Consider the following 18,213-nt stretch of genomic DNA (forward strand, 5'->3'; position numbering starts at 1 on the left):
GGACCCCGCCTGGGTGGACTCGCTGAGGGAAGCGCACGGAGGGGCAGAGGAGGCTGAATGCTCCGAGGTCAGACCCAGGAAGGTGGAAGCTGGGTGAGTTGTGTGTCCTGAAGACAGGCTGCTCACAGAAAGGAGACTTCCCCAGAGTCCTGACTGGCTTCGTAGGGAGCAGTTCCAGAGCATCGCCCGGGGACTCCGAGACACCACGTCTCCCCAGCCAGGCCCATTCTCTGCCCTCCCACGCCTCTCCCCCCCCATATCTTCTGCGCCCAGCGCTAACCCTTAGCCACCCCAGGCTTAGCCTCCACTCGCTCTCAGGCAGTAGCCCAGCACACAAGGGAGTGGGGCGTGTGTGTGTGCACGTGTGTTGAATGTGGAGGCTGGTCTTTCTAGACTATGCCCTCTCAACGTACATCACTGAGCTCATAAGCTGACGTTCATTCCATCCACGTGGGCGTCCTCCTCCGTGCACCACGTTCCCTGCGCAAGGCCCGGCTCATGCTCTTCTTGCGCAGACGGGCTTTGCATTTGGGTCAGGAGCTGGCTTGGCAGGTCCCCTTTGGGGAAAAACACAAGTGAGAGCCCAAAGGCAAGTCCATCTTGCCTCTCCGGCTGGCCTGATCTATATCATAGAGTATTAGGGTTGGAAGAGACCTCAGGAGGTCATCTAGTCCAACCCCCTCCTCAAAGCAGGACCAACACCAACTAAATCATCCCAGCCAGGGCTGTGTCAAGCCGAGCCTTAAAAACCTCTAAAGATGGAGATTCCACCACCTTCCTAGAGAACCCATTCCAGTGCTTCACCACCCTCCTAGTGAAATAGTGTTTCCTAATATCCAGATGCTCACAGGGCTATCTCACCAGCCTGCTCTCTCCTCGTCAGCCAGCTTCTGCAGACAGGAGCGTGCCTTCAGGAGCCGGGTGGCCATGTGTCAGTTCAGAAGCAGGGGAAAACAAGGAAGGAAAAGGGTGGAGTGTTTCCTGGAAACACGCTAAAACCAATTAAAACCAGACCCCACTGCAAAAACTCTGTATGCGCCACACTATTCCTAGCTGCTGCTCGGAAGGTCTTTCTCAGCCACTGGCCCTGGGTGCAGCAGGCTCCCTTTGTGGTCTGGATGATTTCCCTGAAGATGATACAACATAGAAAAGAATCAAACTGGTCCGAAACAGAAGCCCAATACTCGTAATTCACACCAATGGGACGGTTTAGTTTTTAGATGTTTTTTTCTGATTTTTCTTTCTTCTCCTCCTCCTTGGAGGCCCAAGAGTCCAGGCCCAGAGTCATCTCTCCGCTTAGCTCCAGGTCTTCCTCCTTTCCCTTGCGCTGTAGCCCCAGGCACTGGGTTACAAGACCCTGCTCCTGCTAGGATGTGTCCCTGTTCCTTTGCCATCTGTTGCTGGTCTAATGGTCCTACCAGTTCCATGATGGATTGTTGCCTGCCAGTTCGGAGGCCTGGAGCCTGGCTTGCCCTCTGCCCCACCCCGCTCTGGGGCGCTAGAAGTCTGAAGGTCTTATCATCATGCGTGTGCCTTTTAGAGAATAGCTGGGCCCCTGGAAATAGTGCCATCTGATCCCGTTGAGCTTCCGGACATTGTGCTTGGCAGGATAATAGATGCCGTTCAGGTTCGACAGACCACAGGCGTCAAACCACCAACCTGAGTGGGGGACATAGAAGGGAAAGGTTAGAGAACTCGCCAGACCGAGTTTGGACTTCAGACAGAGCATGAAACTTCTGGGCTCTGAGTTCAGTTTGGTTCTAGCCAAAGGCTTGTTCTTGGGAGCAAGCCTGGCTGTCATTACCCCAGTAGGCCTAGTCGCGAGGCGTGAATAGTGTAAAACAAAAGGCACAGACTTCCGCCTGGTTAGAATACACAACCATGGAGACTTTTCCAATTAAATTAGTCAAAAAGAACCAGGTGATTTTAGGAAAAAAAATGTTTCTTGACATTGGAAAGAGTTTTTCAAAAATCAAACCATAAGAAAGTGGAAAAAAAAGAAACCCAGCCCTGAGTTCTCCTGCCTGCACTAAAGCCAGCTTTGCCGTTCCTCGAACCGGGTGACTGGCAACTCGACCCTGCTCCCGCTGGCTTCTGTGGAGCAGGGTGAAGCCCTGTGTGAATTACAGGCCGCGGCTGAGATCGCAACCCCTGGGCTTGGGTGCTGTACACACACAGGGACAGGAGCAATGCAAATGTGAGAACCCCAGGTATCAGGAGCTCCTGTACAAAAAGAAAGTCTTAGCACTGAAAGGACAGGGTTGTCCCGGCCAGTATCCTATCACTGGCAAAGTGTGGATAACCTCGCCCTGTGGATGCCAACCCTTGGGGGATCCTGGACCATGTTCCAGCAGTTCAAGGGTGTAGTAATCAGTACATTTTTCCTGGCCCGGGAAGATTATGCCTCATGGCTGTGATTATGCGTGTTCTTGCATCATAAGGGGAATGACCTTCAGAGAACCGCCCGGCACCAGGACATTATGATCCTGGTGGGATTATTCTGGCTTTGAGATTGTTCAGACATGGGCTCTTATTGTGCTGTTGCTGTGCCAGGGCAAGTCTGGTTGGAGCAGGAGGTCCAGGTTCTGGCCCATCTCCATCGTCAACAGAGAATTCAGGGCCCGCCCGAGAGAGGAGCAGGAGACAAAGGGCCAGATCCTCCGCTGCTGTAAGTCTAATGCAGCCAATGGGGCTCTGCTGATTTACACCAGCTCAGGATCTGGGCCATGGAGAACATTCTGAAACGTGTGGATTTTCCGCGCCCCGCCTGGTGGGGATTCCAGGCTCCACCATTGGACAGGCACGTACATATCCATCCAAACCAATTCCTTGGGCTCATTTCAAGGGCCCCAGCTCTGCTCCTGGCTTTAGTAATAACCCCAGACAAACTAACTCGGATCCGGATAATCGAACCCCTGGCTGAAACGATCCGAGCTAATCCCCTGATCCGGGATCCCCTCCCCATCCCGGCACAGACGGCTGCCTTGAGTCCGGCACTCCTTTGCTTGAAGAGTTGCCAGTTGGCCAGAAGCATCGAGCCTCTCTCTCTCTCTCTCGTTATTCCTAGTCCCACTGTTGCAGCAAGGCCTGGGCATGTGTCTGATATAGATCTGCTGGCCCAAGGCCACAGGTATTTGCCGCTGCAACGTGGGGGAGAGCTGGTTGTATGGGGGTGCAGGGGGGGACCTGGTGGGACAGAAGGATGCTCTTCCTCTCTCCCTGTTTTGGCATGCCCTCCTTGCTCACCAGCCTTCTGTCCTGGTCTCTCCCCGTTCTGATCTTTCCCCTCTTATTTCTCTCCCCTCTGCTTCCTTGCCATTTCTGCTCCTGAAAGTCATCTTGGGACAGGGCTGCCCTGGCACCCGGGGTGGATGGCAGCATTTTGGAGGTTAGTTGGGCGACAGGGAGTTTGTGGGTGTCCCTCTCCAAATGTGGGTGACTTGGCAGCCCTGCATAAAGCCAGGTGGGGAATGCAAACAACTACAGCCTTCGACTGCCCGTAGAAAGCACAAGCCCAAAGCTGGGGTCCCCTGCTGGGAGGGGAGAGAGATTGGCACGAGGCAGACACTAGTCACGTCTCTTAAGCCACCTCTGGAAGGTTCTCAGATACTATGGAGAGAGGCCCAGCGTAAGAACCTGACTAGAACAGAGTGTGACAACATCCGACCCTTGGCTGCAGCAGGCGATCAGACTCTTGGGCTCTGTGCATGTCTAGGAAAATTGGGTGAAGAGAGACAAGGGAGAGCTCTCGCTCAGACGTCCGTCTGTCTGTCTACATCCCTCCCTTCCTCATCACTGTGGTGTATTTCTGAGAACACTAGACAATGAGATTCACTGAGAATGGAGCATTCCCAAGAATTCAGCCTCAGTTGCTCTATACCCTGCCCCCATCTGTCCACCACAGCAAACAGGGCACGTGGGGAAGGCTGGTCCCCGGCCCCCCTGCACCGAGAGCCCGCTGCACCCACCTCCCGAAAGCATCTGGGCGCACTTGCAGAGGCAGTTGTCGTTATCCGAGTCGCGGGTGCTGAAGTTGGTTCCCTGGAGGACCATCCCACTCTGCTGCCCAGCGGTGCCGCTGTAGCCCTTCAGGGAGATCCTGGAGGACCAAAGCAGAGAGAGGGCGAGACAGGGGGCAGAAAGAGGAGAGGAGGAGGAAGAGGAGAAAATGAGGCAGAGCACGAGAATTACTTTTCAAACTCCTGTCAGCGTTTCCTGGGGTTTATTTAAGAAAACGTTCCCCTGTGTCCTTGCAGATAACAACAAGCAGAGGCAGATAAGGGAGCAATCCCATCCCAGAGTTTATCAGCAGCGCCCAGCGATCCAAATGTTCTAAACCCTCGCAGGCTCCAGCCGGCCGCCAGATCGGGTGGTGCTGCCAGAGCTCAGGAGCTAAGCTGGCTGGAAGGCCGGGGTGCTGTCTGCAGCAGCGCTGACGACTTGGTTCCCCGCACTCGCCTGGGCTGGCACCGAGAGGGTCTCCCCACTTGTGGCCCTTCTGTCCTACACAGAGTCCCATGAGTCCCGCAAGGTGCTCTGGCCCCAGTCCAGCCAAACACTGAAGCACAGGAGCGGCTCCAACGGGACCACACGCTTTTTAAAGTGAAGCGTGTATGTTAGTGTCTTGCTGGGGCAGGGCCAGAGAGCAGGGCGCCTGGCAGGACTGAGGCCTGAAGATACGGTGATACTTTTAATGGTGCTTTTAATACTGGTCTCCTGGCCGACTTTCAGCCGAGATTACTGTGCTCTGCCTTGTGACTCCCTGCTCCTGCAGCTTCAGCTGGCTAGTTTTTACCTGTGATGTTAATGAACCGTTGGAGCACTTGACCAAGCGGGGTGGTGGATTCTCTGTCCCTGGCAGCTGGGATGTGTTTCTGCAAGCTCTGCTCTGGGAGCGATTGTGGGGATGGTGCCTGGCCTGTGTTATGCAGGAGGGCAGAGGAGATGATCACAGCGTCCCCTTCTGGCCTTGGAATTTAGGCATAGTCGTCTTCGCTCCCGGTCCTAACCTGCAGCGCAGGGTTTCTGGGGTGGGGTTTGACGGTGGGCAAAGCAATCCCTCTGCATTCTGCATCGCTCAGCTGCCTTGCCCCCCGGCCTTTGACCCCTCTGGTGACCGGCGTTCTAGCATCGCCAAGCTTCGCTGTTCTAACGGGCAAGCTCAAGCGATTATCCTCGGCTGCTGAAGGGTTGCAGAAGTGGAGACAGCGTCCGTTACAGAGGAAGAGAGCTAATGGGCACATACAATCCCCACAAACTGGTCCCCTCCCCCCGTTCTGTGTCTTTAGTCGATTGTGTTTGGAAAGTGCCTGAGCTGTGACCCGTGTACCCCGATGGAACCACCCATGGCCAGAGCTGCATAGCCTGGGGCCACCCTATCCCTCCTTGTAGCTGGATATTACTGGGACAATTAAAGGCTTAGCTACCTGACTAGGAGTATGAGCTGCAGTTACACTAGGTAAGGTCAAATTTTGAGGGAGGTTAGGATCCAGTCAGGGCTCAGCTCTGAAGCAGGGATCCCCAGAACCAAACCATAGACCAGGAGGCCCTCTTGAGCAGGGTCTGGGCTAGCTGGATTTGTGTCTCATCTTCAGACTTACTGAAGCTTTACTGTTCTGCTGGGGCCATTTTCATAATAGGGGGTTTGGAGAGAGGCAGCCAGGGGCTTGTCCTCAGTTTCCCCTAGACAGGGAGGGAAGAATGAGCCTCCCAGAGTTGGTCAGCTCCCCACCAGGACCTTCGAAGGGCACCTGCTCTCTTTCTCACTTCGCTTTCCCCACAACGCTTCAGTGAAAACCCACAAAGCCTCAGCACTGTATTGATTTATAAGCTGAGCTTTAAAGGTTGCCGTTGTTTCATGACTTGGTAACGGTTCCGGATACAGCAGCTGGATACGTCAGTTGTATTTCAGAGAAAGTAGTAGAGCTTGATTTCTTGCTTTCGTTAGATTTTTTTGCAGTGAGGCCTCTTAGTTTTGCACAATCATTTGTTCTTTTTTGTGAGCGCAGTGACCACAGCTGCGTGCACAAATCTGAAATGCTGCTTATGCAAACAGTAGCTTGTTGCTTGATCCTGTGAGGGGCTCCGAGCACTTTGACCTCCGTTGAAGCCCGTGGGAGTTTTAGGTACTCAGCACCTCACAGGAGTGCTCAGCACCTTGCAGGATTGAACTCTAAAACGCAGCTGTGCAAGTTGTGGCCACAATTACACCTGGAAAAGTACATGTGCAACTAAGTGCACACCCAGCCCAGGCCTCGGTGTGTGCAAAAAAGCAAGAAAAAGAAATCCTTTTTCCTAATGCAATTTTATGCATTTTTTTTCCTTCCAGAAAATTTATTTTGGCTTCCAAGAGGAGAAAAAAGGACAATGAAGCAACACGTCTGACCACAAAGTTCACACTGAAAAATCACTGCAAAATTGCCACAAATTGACAAAATACCAGGAACGCACAAAATTTCATTCTGCAGGCCACTGTGATTCAGAGGCTGCTGAGATGAACAGCTTGGTAAAGAGGGTGAAATGCAAAACCCTAGAAACATCGCTCCCAATGTACTGGTTCCTTCCCCAGCTGCGCTGTCTAGCTCGGCCTCTTCCACAAACGTTGGGGGCCCACCAGCTGGTGCTGTGATTTTGGCTTCAGTAGGATTCACATCGATCCCTGCATGGCACTGGGGGAGTTTCCTTGTCTAAGTGGGGTTTGAAGAAAGACCCAAGGGAGCATTTCACTGGTCAGTCTATATCCCACCTGTAAAGATGACGCTCGCTGCCCAGCTGGAATGTCTCATAATGGGCGTAGGCCTGGTTTCCTTCCCAGTCCAGGAGCTCCACTCTCAGCGAGTAGGAAGCCTGGCTTGTCAGGAGATGCACAGCTTCGTTCCCCAGCCAGTACTCCCCGGCAGGGTCTCCAAAGCCCTGTGGAGGAGGAGAGCCAACGGTGGGGAGGATTTAGACTGTGTCCCTGGGCTATGCAATGTCTGTTATGGTCAGCAAAGGGAGGTGGCAAAACTCCATCAGCTTTAGAAATACCGGAGCAAATTCTGCCCTTGGTTACAGCCCTGCGTCCCCAGTGAAGTCACAGGGCTGCATGGGGGTAGCTAGCCTGTTTATCTACCCCTGCTAATCCAGGATGGAGCTGGGAGAAATGTTTCAAATTTCAACGTTTTGATGAAATTTCCGAATTCAGGGGGGAAATGGGAAAACCTTGACATGTTTGCAAAATTCATCTCTGTCATCCTGTCTAGAGCCGGAGTCTTCTCTCTCCTGTTACCCTGGCAGCCAGCAATTTTCATTCACCTCTGCCCACCAGCTCTTCTCTGTCTGGCCCTGGGAGTCTTATCTCCAACACCCCCTCCCAACCCCCCGAGGTCTGTGGTCCTTTCCTGTTATAGCTCTGTGGACTCTAGACGGCAGATCCATGAGACCTGACATGGGTCATGGAGCCTGTCCCCCTGCCGTCTGCAGAACTATGCCCTGCAACATCAGTCTCAGCTACTGTCTTGTGTCCTCTCCTTGTGCATGTGCTCAGTGGTGAGGCTGCTTTCCCGGGAGTGTATTGCATTGCCTAATTGGGTACCCTGTTAGGTTTTCTTCCCACTGGGTCTTTTCTTGCCTAAGCAGAAGGGAACTCTAGTTCCACCCAGTGCATGCCTGACGTACAAGTGTCCCGTCTCTGCACAACCCACCCTCTGCCCCCAGGGTTGTCCGTGGGTCAGTTATTGAACAAGTCTGGGGGGAGGAGGCAGGAATGAGGTCAGACCTGTTTGTATTCTTTCCACTTCCTCTGGAAATTCATGCTGCCATTGGCTCGGCGCTGTATCACGGTCCACCCGCCTCTATCTGTTTCCATATCGCAGAAGACCTGCAGAGGATGCAAACAGCCAGTGCTGCAGGGGAGGGATCCCGGGGTGGAGTAGCACAGACCGGTTGTACTGTGCAGGGAAGAAGTCAGGTCAACACAGGTCTTGTGGCTACGGCGTGGTGGGAGCCAGCTCCCATTGACAGGGTGTTTTGCAAGTCGGGACTGAGATGCATTGAGCAGACTTTGTGGGGACCAAGAAGTGGCATTGCTTTGGGGAGCCCCACTACTGACACATGAGGGCTGGCATGGGAGAGGCCTGAGGTGCATTGGCATGGCAGCAGGTAGGGAAGATTGGCAGACTTGCCTTTGATAGGGCCCATCTTACTCGTTCTTGGGCGCTAAACTCCATTCAGTGCAAGGCCTGTGCCCTGTCCTGAGCCTGTCACTAACCTTCCTGGGTTCCGTCATGTTGGCGATGTGGAGGGTGTAAACCCCGCTGGCGTTAAACCCGGCTCGGCGGGTCTGAGCACAGTCCTGGGACACCTGCTCTTCCTTCGCGAGGGGAGCTGGCAAGGCAAACAAAAGCAGCAGTGACCTGCAAGCATCCGTGATGGGTTCTTATCTCCGGGACTTAGGGTAAGGAACAGAGCGAGAGGGATTCTGTCTATTTGATGGCCTGAGCACAAGCCCAGGAGCTAGGAACACCCCAGATGGTTCTTTTATTTGTATGTTAATAATTTGTCATCAATAGTCTCTATTAATCGCCTTTTCAAAGCCTCCCGGGCCCCTCACAGTTACAACCCAAACCTTCTTTGTCACCATACAGCTGCTCCAAGAGTAAAAACACCTTTAAAAAGAAGCAAGGGGCAAGATCCGACACAGGGGAAGGATAGGGGTTAGAATACACAAGAAGCCGATGGCTTCATCCCCCATAGCCTTGTGCCCTGTGTAGCCATTTGCACTAGGGGAAAGATGCTTCCAAATCCGACTGGTGGCATTTGACAGCACAAGGGGGAATCAGGCCTCAGCCAGGTGCAACTGAAAACCAGCTTCAGGAAGAACGATTCAAAGGTGCTGTCTAAACACAGGGAGGTCGAAGGTCAAGAGAAAGAACCTCCGCCCTGCGTTCCATTGCAGCTAAGGTGCTATCCTCTGCTGCCCTATGATGGGCATCAGTGGGGTCTGGCTGGGAGGCATCAGAGCAACAAGCAGATGCTGCCGTCCTAGCCTCCGTCTCCGTGCTTGCAGCAGGCAGACTCTGAGCTGCGTTCCTCTGCTGTGCCAACTCCTCGGCCAAGACAAGGGCTGGAGTCAGACTCTGTTCTCTTCGAGCCTTAGGCACCCGTCCCTCCCGTGGGAGCCGAGATAACGTGGAGCTATTTCTCTTGTAATGACTGGAAAATAGAAAGTGTAGTTTGATTGCCTGGCTCCATCTCAGGAAAAGTCAGTGTGCTTCAAAAATAAACAGGATGAAATCTTAACAGCCCTTTCCCCGTAAAAACCATCTTATTTACAATGATGGCATTAGCTTCTTGGCTGTGACTCCGTCAAAACACTGAAGCCCATTGGTGCAAGTTTTACTGACTCACTTCAAAGGGAGCAGGAGCTACAAGTGTCTCGGGGTTCGATCCTGCAAGATGCAGAGGGCCCTCAGCTCCTGCCACGGGCAGCAGGTGCTGAGTGTATGCAGGATCTCTCCGGGGTGCTGAGCATCATGGAGGAGCAGGCTCTTGGAGACCAGATAAAAGAAGTGTCAAAGCAAGCGTGTTAGAAGGAAAGTTCATGGCCTTAAATTGAGCGTGCTTACATGATGCCAGAGTTAGGGAAAGGAGCCCTGGTGTAAGTGAGAATTGGGCCTCTGTATCTCCGAGCACTGTGGATTTGCTCTGGTTGGGCCCTGCATCTTTGTTGCTCTTTTCTTCTTGGGTTAGATGTTTGTGGGTTCTAATTGATTATCTTTCTTTCTTTCGTGGTCTCTTTGTACGTCTGTGTGAGCACAATGTCTGTGCCACCTCGGGGTCACAGATCCCCAGACTAAACCTTGAGGATTTAACGTGGGTGGGAAAGGGACTACACAGAACAAGGTGGCTTAGTGCAAAAACTTTTCACCCTTGGAATCTTGGGCACTGGATTGCTCTGTGGCGCTTGCGGACATATTTAAAGCAAACCCTGACAGTTCAGAGCAGTTTCTTCTGTCTGTCTGTCTAATCTAGCGATCGATTGATTGAAATCTACCGCACTTCTAATGTAATCCTACTATAGATTGACCAGCAGTAATTATTAGAGAGGGCCCCTAACTCTGGCGAAGTTGGGATCTAGATTCAGGTTTAAATCTGAGCATCTCAGCTTGCTTGCCCTGCTGTCATGGGATGGGCCAAAACCTTGGTCCCTGGCTTTCCCATCAGCCGCTGCCTGGCATGCATTGTTCTGAGACCAGGCAGAAGGTGGTGCTGGACAGACGGAATGCCGAGGAAGGCAGGAGCAGTGGTAGCAGAGAGAGGACATTTTCCAGTTTTCTAACCCAGCTTCTCTGAACACCTACTGTCGCTAAGCAATGTGAATCGAGAGGTCTATCCGTCATTTCTACTGGCACTCCGGGCACTGCTGGGAGGAAGATCACACTGCTGCTGCATGAACAGGGCACTGGTCAGAGGAACATCACAGGGCAGGGGTCCAGCTAACACAGGACGCTAGTGTGGGGAAGTTTGCACTCTATTATAGCTCCTACTGACAGGGAATGGGGCCGTTATCAGCGGGGAGTTCCAAGGAGCGTCAGTCGCCCACAGAATCCGGGACGTGCTCTCTTCCCCAGTCAGTGACACCCTGGTGTGCAGCTCTGGCAAGCCCAGGGCTCTCCTGTGGGATGAGCTCACCTTTGCCCTGCGAGACCAGCTGGACCAGGCTCTGGACTGACTCGAGGAGCTCCAGCTGCTGCCGCTGGAGTGAGCTGGTGTTGCTGTTGGCAGCATGGAGGGACTTCTCCAGGTCCTCGATCGTGTGGCTCTGGTGGCTGACTAGGCGCTGCAGCTTCTCCTTCTCTGTGCGGATCCCTTCCAGCTCTGCCTGGTGCTTGGTCTCCATCTCCAGCACCCGTGTCTCTAGGATACTGCAAAGGGACAGGCCAAGAGAGGAAGGGTGAGGTGCTTGCCCGGGGGAATCTTCTCCCCCTGGGGGTCCGCACGAGCCACACAACACCAAGGTTAACAGTCAGACAGCTGCTAGAGCCCACTGACATTCATAGGAGGCTTTTCACTGACTTCAAAGGATTTTGGCTCAAGCGGTTACTGAGGTTCTCTGTGTGGTTTGCGGGCCCCCCCAGAGGCTATGCTGGTCTTTCATGAGCATGACCGGGGGGGGCTGCTTTATCCTGAGAGCTGGAGACAGTTCTTCATCCCACGAAACCATTCCTGATCTCCCACTTAACTCAGTCAAGTGCCTCCCTCTTCCTAGATGCAAATCTTTCTACGGTAAAGCAGCCGAGAGAGAGCACTGAACTGAGCCTGTGCTACTAAAGAGAGCTCCCGAGCTCCATGGGTTGGGTGGACATGGAAATAGCCGCTGAACTTTCTCTAGCCCAGGCAAAAGCTCCAATGTCGCATTTGTAAAATAGAGCATCCAGGAGTTAGTGCTCTGGCTTCCCAGAGCTATGTTGTCCATGCAAATAGAGATTTGCACCCTCAAAATCTGGTAGATGAGTGTCCAGCTAGCTAATAGGCATGGCTAAAGGTCCACTTGCATGTGCGGTTTTTGCTGGTCATGTCAAAAAATGTGTCTCTAATCCTTGCTCATTAGCTTGTGCAGAGAACGATCACATATCATCCTATCTCACATCATGTTACCTGACTGACAAAGCGGCTGCAGGATGTGAGCAGTCTTTAAAATGCCAGCAGAGTGAAAGGGCTAATCTCTGACAGGGGACTTGCTGTTGTAGCCCCAGATCACGGTCTGATTCACAGGGCTCCTGCCCCGAAATCTCTGCCTGCTGCTTTGACAATGGAAAGGTACCACCGAGGAGCAGTGGACAGACTAGCTCACGTGTATTAATCCGTCTTGGTGACTCATTTTATTTACGTCAGGATTCAAACTATTCAGATCAACCTGCCAGAGGTGATGAACAAAGTACAAAACCCTGGACCGACAGGTCATTTTCCGCAGGGTTCAGAATGGAGCAGCGGTGCAGCCCAGGGAGCTGGCCAGCATGTGGCTTGTTTAATAACATGCGCAGTGGGTGCATTTTAAAAGTTCGTTCTGGTTTTAAAGCTATTCCCCATTCCTGTGATATTTGCTACCCTTAAAGCCGGGAATACGGCTAGAACCCACTCAGGCTGCCTCTGGGAATCTGTAAGAAGCTTCTGTCCTTCTGCCTGGCCTCGCCCTGCCCCGCTCTGGGATAGCTATTCTGTTCGGGGCAGTTTTTCAAAGGCCCAAAGGGCAGTGGGGCCCGACTCCCATTGGAAGTGCCTGGGAAATGCGTGCCTAACGCTCACTTATCTTGCAAATCTCCCCTCTAGTGATCTTGTTAGTGCCACCAGCCCCCCCACTTCTCATCCGTGTTCATTGGTGATTCGGGCCAGGGGGACGATAGACCCACCTACCCCCAGCTCCAGGACAGGGATTAAGTCCTGACAACAGCTGGGCCTTTCTCATACGGAAAGGAGACAACAGTGACCCGCAGCTCTACCAGCTCTGGAGCTCGGTGGTTCTGGCAGGGACTCGGCGGCCGCAGCAGATGCAGATTAGACAGCTCCACCCAGGACGGCAAATGCTGAGCGGCCCCCCTTTAGCAGCCGCCCTGGCGCCGAGCCCACCCAGTGAGACTGTCCGGGAGCGAGCCGAGAGCAAACATTCCACAAACCCAAAGCCGAGAGCAGGGAGCGAGGCACATAACACGTGAAATCATTGCATTTTCCAGCCCGGGGGAAGCAAAGAAGCACTGACGTCACCCGGGAGTCAGAACATGGGAGCTTATGGAGCACACAAGGTGCCACGGTGGGGCAGGACCCTGAGCAGGGGAAGAGGGATACAAACCAACAGGAACTGCATGAGGTACTGGGACACGGTAGCCGTCTGGGGCAGGTTCCCACACGGTCCTGAAAATAATTGTACCCTGACAGAGGTCACCATAAAATGTCAGCGTTTACCCCTGAGAGCTGCTGCTGATTAAAAGACCCTCCTTCCTCACCGTCCTTTTAAACATCTTAAAGAGACAAGAGTCGGTCAAGGGAACCAAAGTGAAACCTCAGTGGTCCTGAGGCTGAGAACCATACTTGTTCATGTTCTGCAGCTTGTGAATTTCATTCGTCTGCAGCAGCAGCTGCTTCTCCAGCTTGTTGGTGGACAGGGAATTCTCCAGCAGCTGGATCTCGATTCGAGCGGTTTGGTTCAGAACCTTTCCGAGGAGCAGTTGGGAAGAATAATTAGTGGGATCCCTCTTCTATCTCCCAAATGCTCCCTCCCACTTTAACCTCCCCTGGTTTTTCAGCAGCGTTACCAGCCCTGGTATGATATTTCACCACTGATGCACTACACCAGCTCCAAGGGAAACCAGTTTAGGTGGAGCATCCATTCAAGCCAATAGAATGTCATATCATGCATATTGGCCGCAGTGGAGGAGAGCATATCCTGGTCTTTCCAACACAGCGGGCCAAAGGAGTAATAGGGAGCAGAGGTTGATTGGATGAATTATGTGATCCCTGTTGGTCACGCTAGCCTAAAAACTTTGCACTCAAAACCCATGGTCTCTGCTTCTTTTACATGAACCACATCGGCTCCATGAGTGGGACTGTCAGAGCCCTGTGGGGGGCTTTGGGTGTTCCCTTCTCATTAATTTTCATGGGGATTGAGCAGCCAAATCCCTTTAGAAATCTCAGCCCACCCATAAGGCACGTGAGCCATGAGTTCTTTGTGACTGATCTGCCCCACTGGCCATCCGAATCCTGCACGCTGCAGATGGGAGCCACGCGAAAGTCTGGGAGCCACATAAAATGGCTTTCACTTCACCCCCACCCTTTATCTAAGCAGCTCAAAGCTCTTTACAAATGTGACTGAACTAAGCCTTGCAACTCCTTTGGAAGACTGGGGACATATCATCCCCCTTTTACAGGTAGGGAAACTGAGGCAAGAGGTGACGTGATCTGCCCAAGGACGATCACGCAGGGAGTCAGTGGCAGAGCTGGATTAGAGCCAGGCCCCGTGTCTCCCTCAGGGCAGCCATGTGTGTATCTGGTACCAGCTGTTTCCCAGAATACTCCTGCTGTACCTGTGCTTCCACAACCGTCAATTTCCTGCTCTGCTCCGCCGTTTGGTTCAAGAGGTTGGTACCGATCTCCAGCATGGCGGCTGTTTGGTTCTGAGCGACATTCTGCTGGATCCGGACCATCTCAGACCTCACATTCATCTGCACGTAGCTCTCCAGCTAGATCAGGGGAGGGAGGGGAAGCAGTCTGTTATTATTACATGGTATCACAGCTCTCCTTATCCCCAGCCCAGCCTGCCACAGACACTCCCTCTCTTCATTCTATGGCAGCAATGTTTCCCTCCCTCTGGTGAAATCACTCCCAGCCCTGTCTCCGGTGAAACACCTTCGACTCCCTGCCGTTCAGCTGGTGTTAAGCCAGCCCTGGTGTTACTGGTCAGAATGGTGGCTTGGGGAGGAGAGAACATGGGGCTGTTGCAAGCGTTTCACCCTGGCATAAACTCACTTTGCCCTTTGATGTTTATCAGGAGGACAGTGTGTCCTGGCCGCAGCCTGGCCTACTGGCATGAGGAGGTCCCCTTGGAGAAATTAATCTCACCAAGATTCTCTGGCTCAGGAATTGTTGGAGACTTGCTGTGTCCTTAAAACCTCTCTCTGCCCTGCTCCCCTCACTAATCTGAGTGATGAAGAAGGGCCCCTTCTCTGCACTAATGAGGGAATGTGCACTTGTGATCGCAGATCTATCCCCCTCCCGCCCGTGCTCACACTCTGCATTAGCCGAGTGACACACTGGAAGGCTCTGCTCTTCCATGCCTTTGGAACATCGGTAACGGGGTTCGATGGATGCAGGATCAGATGTGCTGAGGGCCTGGGGCCGTCCTTGGCTTCATCTGGCACTGTGGGCACTCGGCAAATCTGTAGCTCAGGCCCCCACAAACCAATGTGATGCACGTGAAACTCACGTGGGGCAGACCCTCCTCAGCCCAGCTCCACTGAAATCCACACAGCTGAGCTTATGCTGATTTGCACTAGCTGGGGCCCCGGCCCAGCATCGACAAGCCTGTGGAAAGCTGGAAGCATACCAGCAATGGCATTCTCCAGGAGATGTCAGATTCCTTGGGCTCTCCCTTGCCCCATCCTGGCATCGTGTGATGCTGGTGCAGAGTCCTGCTACTACGGCAGACTCACGGCACGGCGTCCCTGCTTCTCGGGGCGGCTGGAGCCAGAGGCTCCCCATCTCGAGTGGGGCAATTCAGAAAGATGAGTTGAAAACAAAAGTCCACTTATGCAAATGCATCCCCAGGGGTTCTTGGAAAGAGAGCTGGATCTGCGTTCACAAGACCTTTAGACCAAGGCCTGGGTAGCCACCTGCAGTGATTCTGGGCTCTCCAAAGCAGTTCATATTTGGCCCCCCTGTAAATGACAGGCTTGCTTGGCCAGGCTGAGAGAGAGCTGAGCTTGCAGAGCTGCGCTGGGAAACAGGAACCCTAGCGCTGCAAAGGCCAGAAGACAGACAGAGCTCACCAAATGGACGATGTTTTAACTCTCATGATTCGGGGGCGGGGGGGCTGACTCATGATATTTGAACATTTGGGGTCGGCCATACGGAGGCACCACTTCACCGACTACCGAGGAAGGGCCATTGTCTCTTGCGGGCTGGGCAGGGATTTCAGTCCTCAAGGCTCCCGTGCTGCTCCATCAGCAGTCTCCACACCCGGATTTCGTGAATTTATGGCCTTTCCCTATATGTCTTGCTTGTTTCATTATTTTATCTTTTCAATACGGTCCCTGGGAGAAGGGTTTATTTCCAGGTTGTCTAATGATATTTCAGTGATTCCCCTTCCTCTCCCACCACCAAGTTTTTAAAAACAATCCAGCCTGCGTGTGAGAGAGAGAGAGAGAGAGAAAAGAGAGAGATCCAATTTTAAAGCACAGCTTCCTGCTGCAGGGGAATGGGTCTGACTCACAGCAGGACTGCGCCAATCACTCGGGAATAGCGTGGACTGGGCTCCCGGCATGCCTCCGCATGTGTGTGTTAAACCAAATGTCTGCAGGTAGAGAGTGTTTCTGAAGAGAGCTGGGAGAACAGGGGGTCGCACAACATTAAAATAAAAGGCGGCTTCTCCAGGCACAGATGAGCAGAAGCTCCAGAATTTCACCTCCCACCCTTTTGCTTTTGTCTTTTGCTGACTGTGCCCAGCTCCGACAGGAACAACTCTGCTGGCTTAGTTCTGCGGAGATGCTCCCACTGGTGTTCACGTGTGTGGACAGAGAAGCAGCTTGGGCTAGTGGCTCGGGCACTGGCGTGGGACTCAGATCTGGGTTCTATCCTGGCTGACCTCGGACAAGTCTCTTCCCCCTGTAGGTCCGTCTACACAGCCAGCAGTAAGGAGTCTTAGAGCCTGGGTCGACAGGCTTGGGCTACTGCACTAAAGACAGTGGTGTGGATGTTGCAGCTTGGGGTCTGGAGCCCCCCTCCCTCCCCGGGCGTCAGAGCCGTAACATTACACAGCTGATGGTAGTGCGGGAGACCAAGTCTGGCGACCCGGGCTCTGAGACTTGCTGTGTAGACGTACCGAATGGGTCTCTGCTGCACCACCCACACTTCATCCGCCTCGTGTATGTAGAGTCTGAGCTCTTTGCCGGCAAGGACTTGTCTCTTATTCAGTCTATGTACAACACCAGGGCGTAAATTCTCACCAAGTATTTCCCAGAGAGTCGGGGCTTCAGCCCGCGGGAGGCGCCAGGATTTGGGGTTTCAGCCCCGCAGGAGGTGCCGAGGCTCTGGGCTTCTGCCCCACAGGGCATGCTGGGGCTCCATGGGTTTGAAAATATTTACTGGAGCTCTGCTCTGGACAAGCTGGCTGAATTTAAGCTCTATAGCACCTACCACAGTGGGGCCCAGACCTTGGTTGGGGCTGCTGGCCACTCCTGCAATACAAATGCTAACAACAATAATAATGCGTGGGGGGGCGTCAGTGAGAAGCCAGCCGAAGGGCTCACTGTGGCTGACGTTGAACCCAAGGGCCTCGATGACCTTTGCTGAAACATGGCGCATGGTAGACATGTGGAAGAGAAGTGCTTGCTAAGACCTTGGCTTTTGTACCCAGTCATGGCTCTGCTCCCTGGATCACCACGGTTTAAATGACCAGAAAACCAGCCAGGGCCAGACACACTCTTTATTTAAACGTACGTTATTTAGGGCGAGGAGGTTGGTATATTTTATTTTTGTCTCCCTGCCAGCGGCGTGTGGCATGTTTTGTTTATGTTGCTTGTTCTCCTCCACTGGTGATCTGAGAACAAGAGAAGACAATTATGCAGCTGGAGCTTGGAGATGCAGTTCAGACTGTTCTCTCTGCTCTTCACCCTTTCATTTCCAGTTTGATCGGAAGTGCTGGATTTTGCCTTAAATTACCAAGGAGATTTTGGGGCTTTTTTTCAAGGAGATTCTCTGTAGGCGTTTGGAGGTGAGAGGGAGTCACCAAGTACACTTATTTACATTGTGGAAGACTGTAAGAAATGGGATTGACCCTCGGCTTTCCCATCTTCATTGCGCAATGTACCAGCGACCTCTTGGTAGAAACCTTCCCTGATCACTCTGCCCTGGGCGATGAAGAGAAGATAGGAGAAGAAGTGGAAATGAGAAAAGGACACCTATGACATCAAAGTACTGGGAGCTGAGCTGACAGGCAGGGGATGGTACAATCTCTCCCTGTCTACTCTTTAGTGATTCTTGGCTCTTAGACACCTGTGACAGGGTGGTGTTGGCAGCTCTAAACAGACCCCTTTTGGGATCCTGCAGCCTGGTCCCTTACAACAGGCACAGCACTGAGTCTGGCTAGTGTGGAAGGGAGCTGGGCAGTCTGACTGGTCTGGAAGGACAGCGGGGATCACGGTCACTTGCAGGGGGTGTAAGGAGTTAATGAGGTAATCAGCTCACCAGCTGGGATAAAAGGCTGAGCCAGGAGCAGGGGGAGGCCCCTCTGCCCGGGCGTGGCTCACCAGAGAGGACATGCTAGTAAAGTCACTTCGGGAGAGGACCCGGCGGAGTGTGTGCTGTGAAATCACCAGGAGGACTGGCCCGCCAGGGTTTCCAGGGCTGGAGGGGAGTTCTACACCCAGGGGTGCATTCAAAATGCCTGTCACTGGGGGTTTCAAAGTAGTCTAAGGGGATTAGGTACCCACGTTCCATTGAAATTCAATGAGATTTGGGGACCCA

The 18,213-nt window shown here is 53.1% G+C and overlaps 1 protein-coding gene across 1 annotated transcript in view; it reads right to left on the minus strand.

Annotated features, from left to right (window-relative positions):
* Positions 1–263: 263 nt before the first annotated feature.
* ANGPT4 (angiopoietin 4) overlaps positions 264–18,213 on the minus strand; it is a 42,378-nt gene continuing 24,428 nt past the window's right edge. The window contains exons 2-9 of the mRNA XM_073308652.2: positions 14,058–14,213; positions 13,066–13,187; positions 10,672–10,904; positions 8,249–8,364; positions 7,757–7,858; positions 6,746–6,912; positions 3,969–4,099; positions 264–1,659 (exon numbers count right to left, since the gene is read on the minus strand). Coding sequence (XP_073164753.1) covers positions 1,499–1,659; positions 3,969–4,099; positions 6,746–6,912; positions 7,757–7,858; positions 8,249–8,364; positions 10,672–10,904; positions 13,066–13,187; positions 14,058–14,213 — 1,188 coding nt within the window. The 3' untranslated portion in view covers positions 264–1,498. The remainder of the gene's footprint in view (positions 1,660–3,968; positions 4,100–6,745; positions 6,913–7,756; positions 7,859–8,248; positions 8,365–10,671; positions 10,905–13,065; positions 13,188–14,057; positions 14,214–18,213) is intronic.

The sequence above is a fragment of the Lepidochelys kempii genome, chromosome 13 (genome assembly GCF_965140285.1).
Source record: "Lepidochelys kempii isolate rLepKem1 chromosome 13, rLepKem1.hap1, whole genome shotgun sequence".
Classification (NCBI taxonomy): Eukaryota; Metazoa; Chordata; order Testudines; family Cheloniidae; genus Lepidochelys; species Lepidochelys kempii.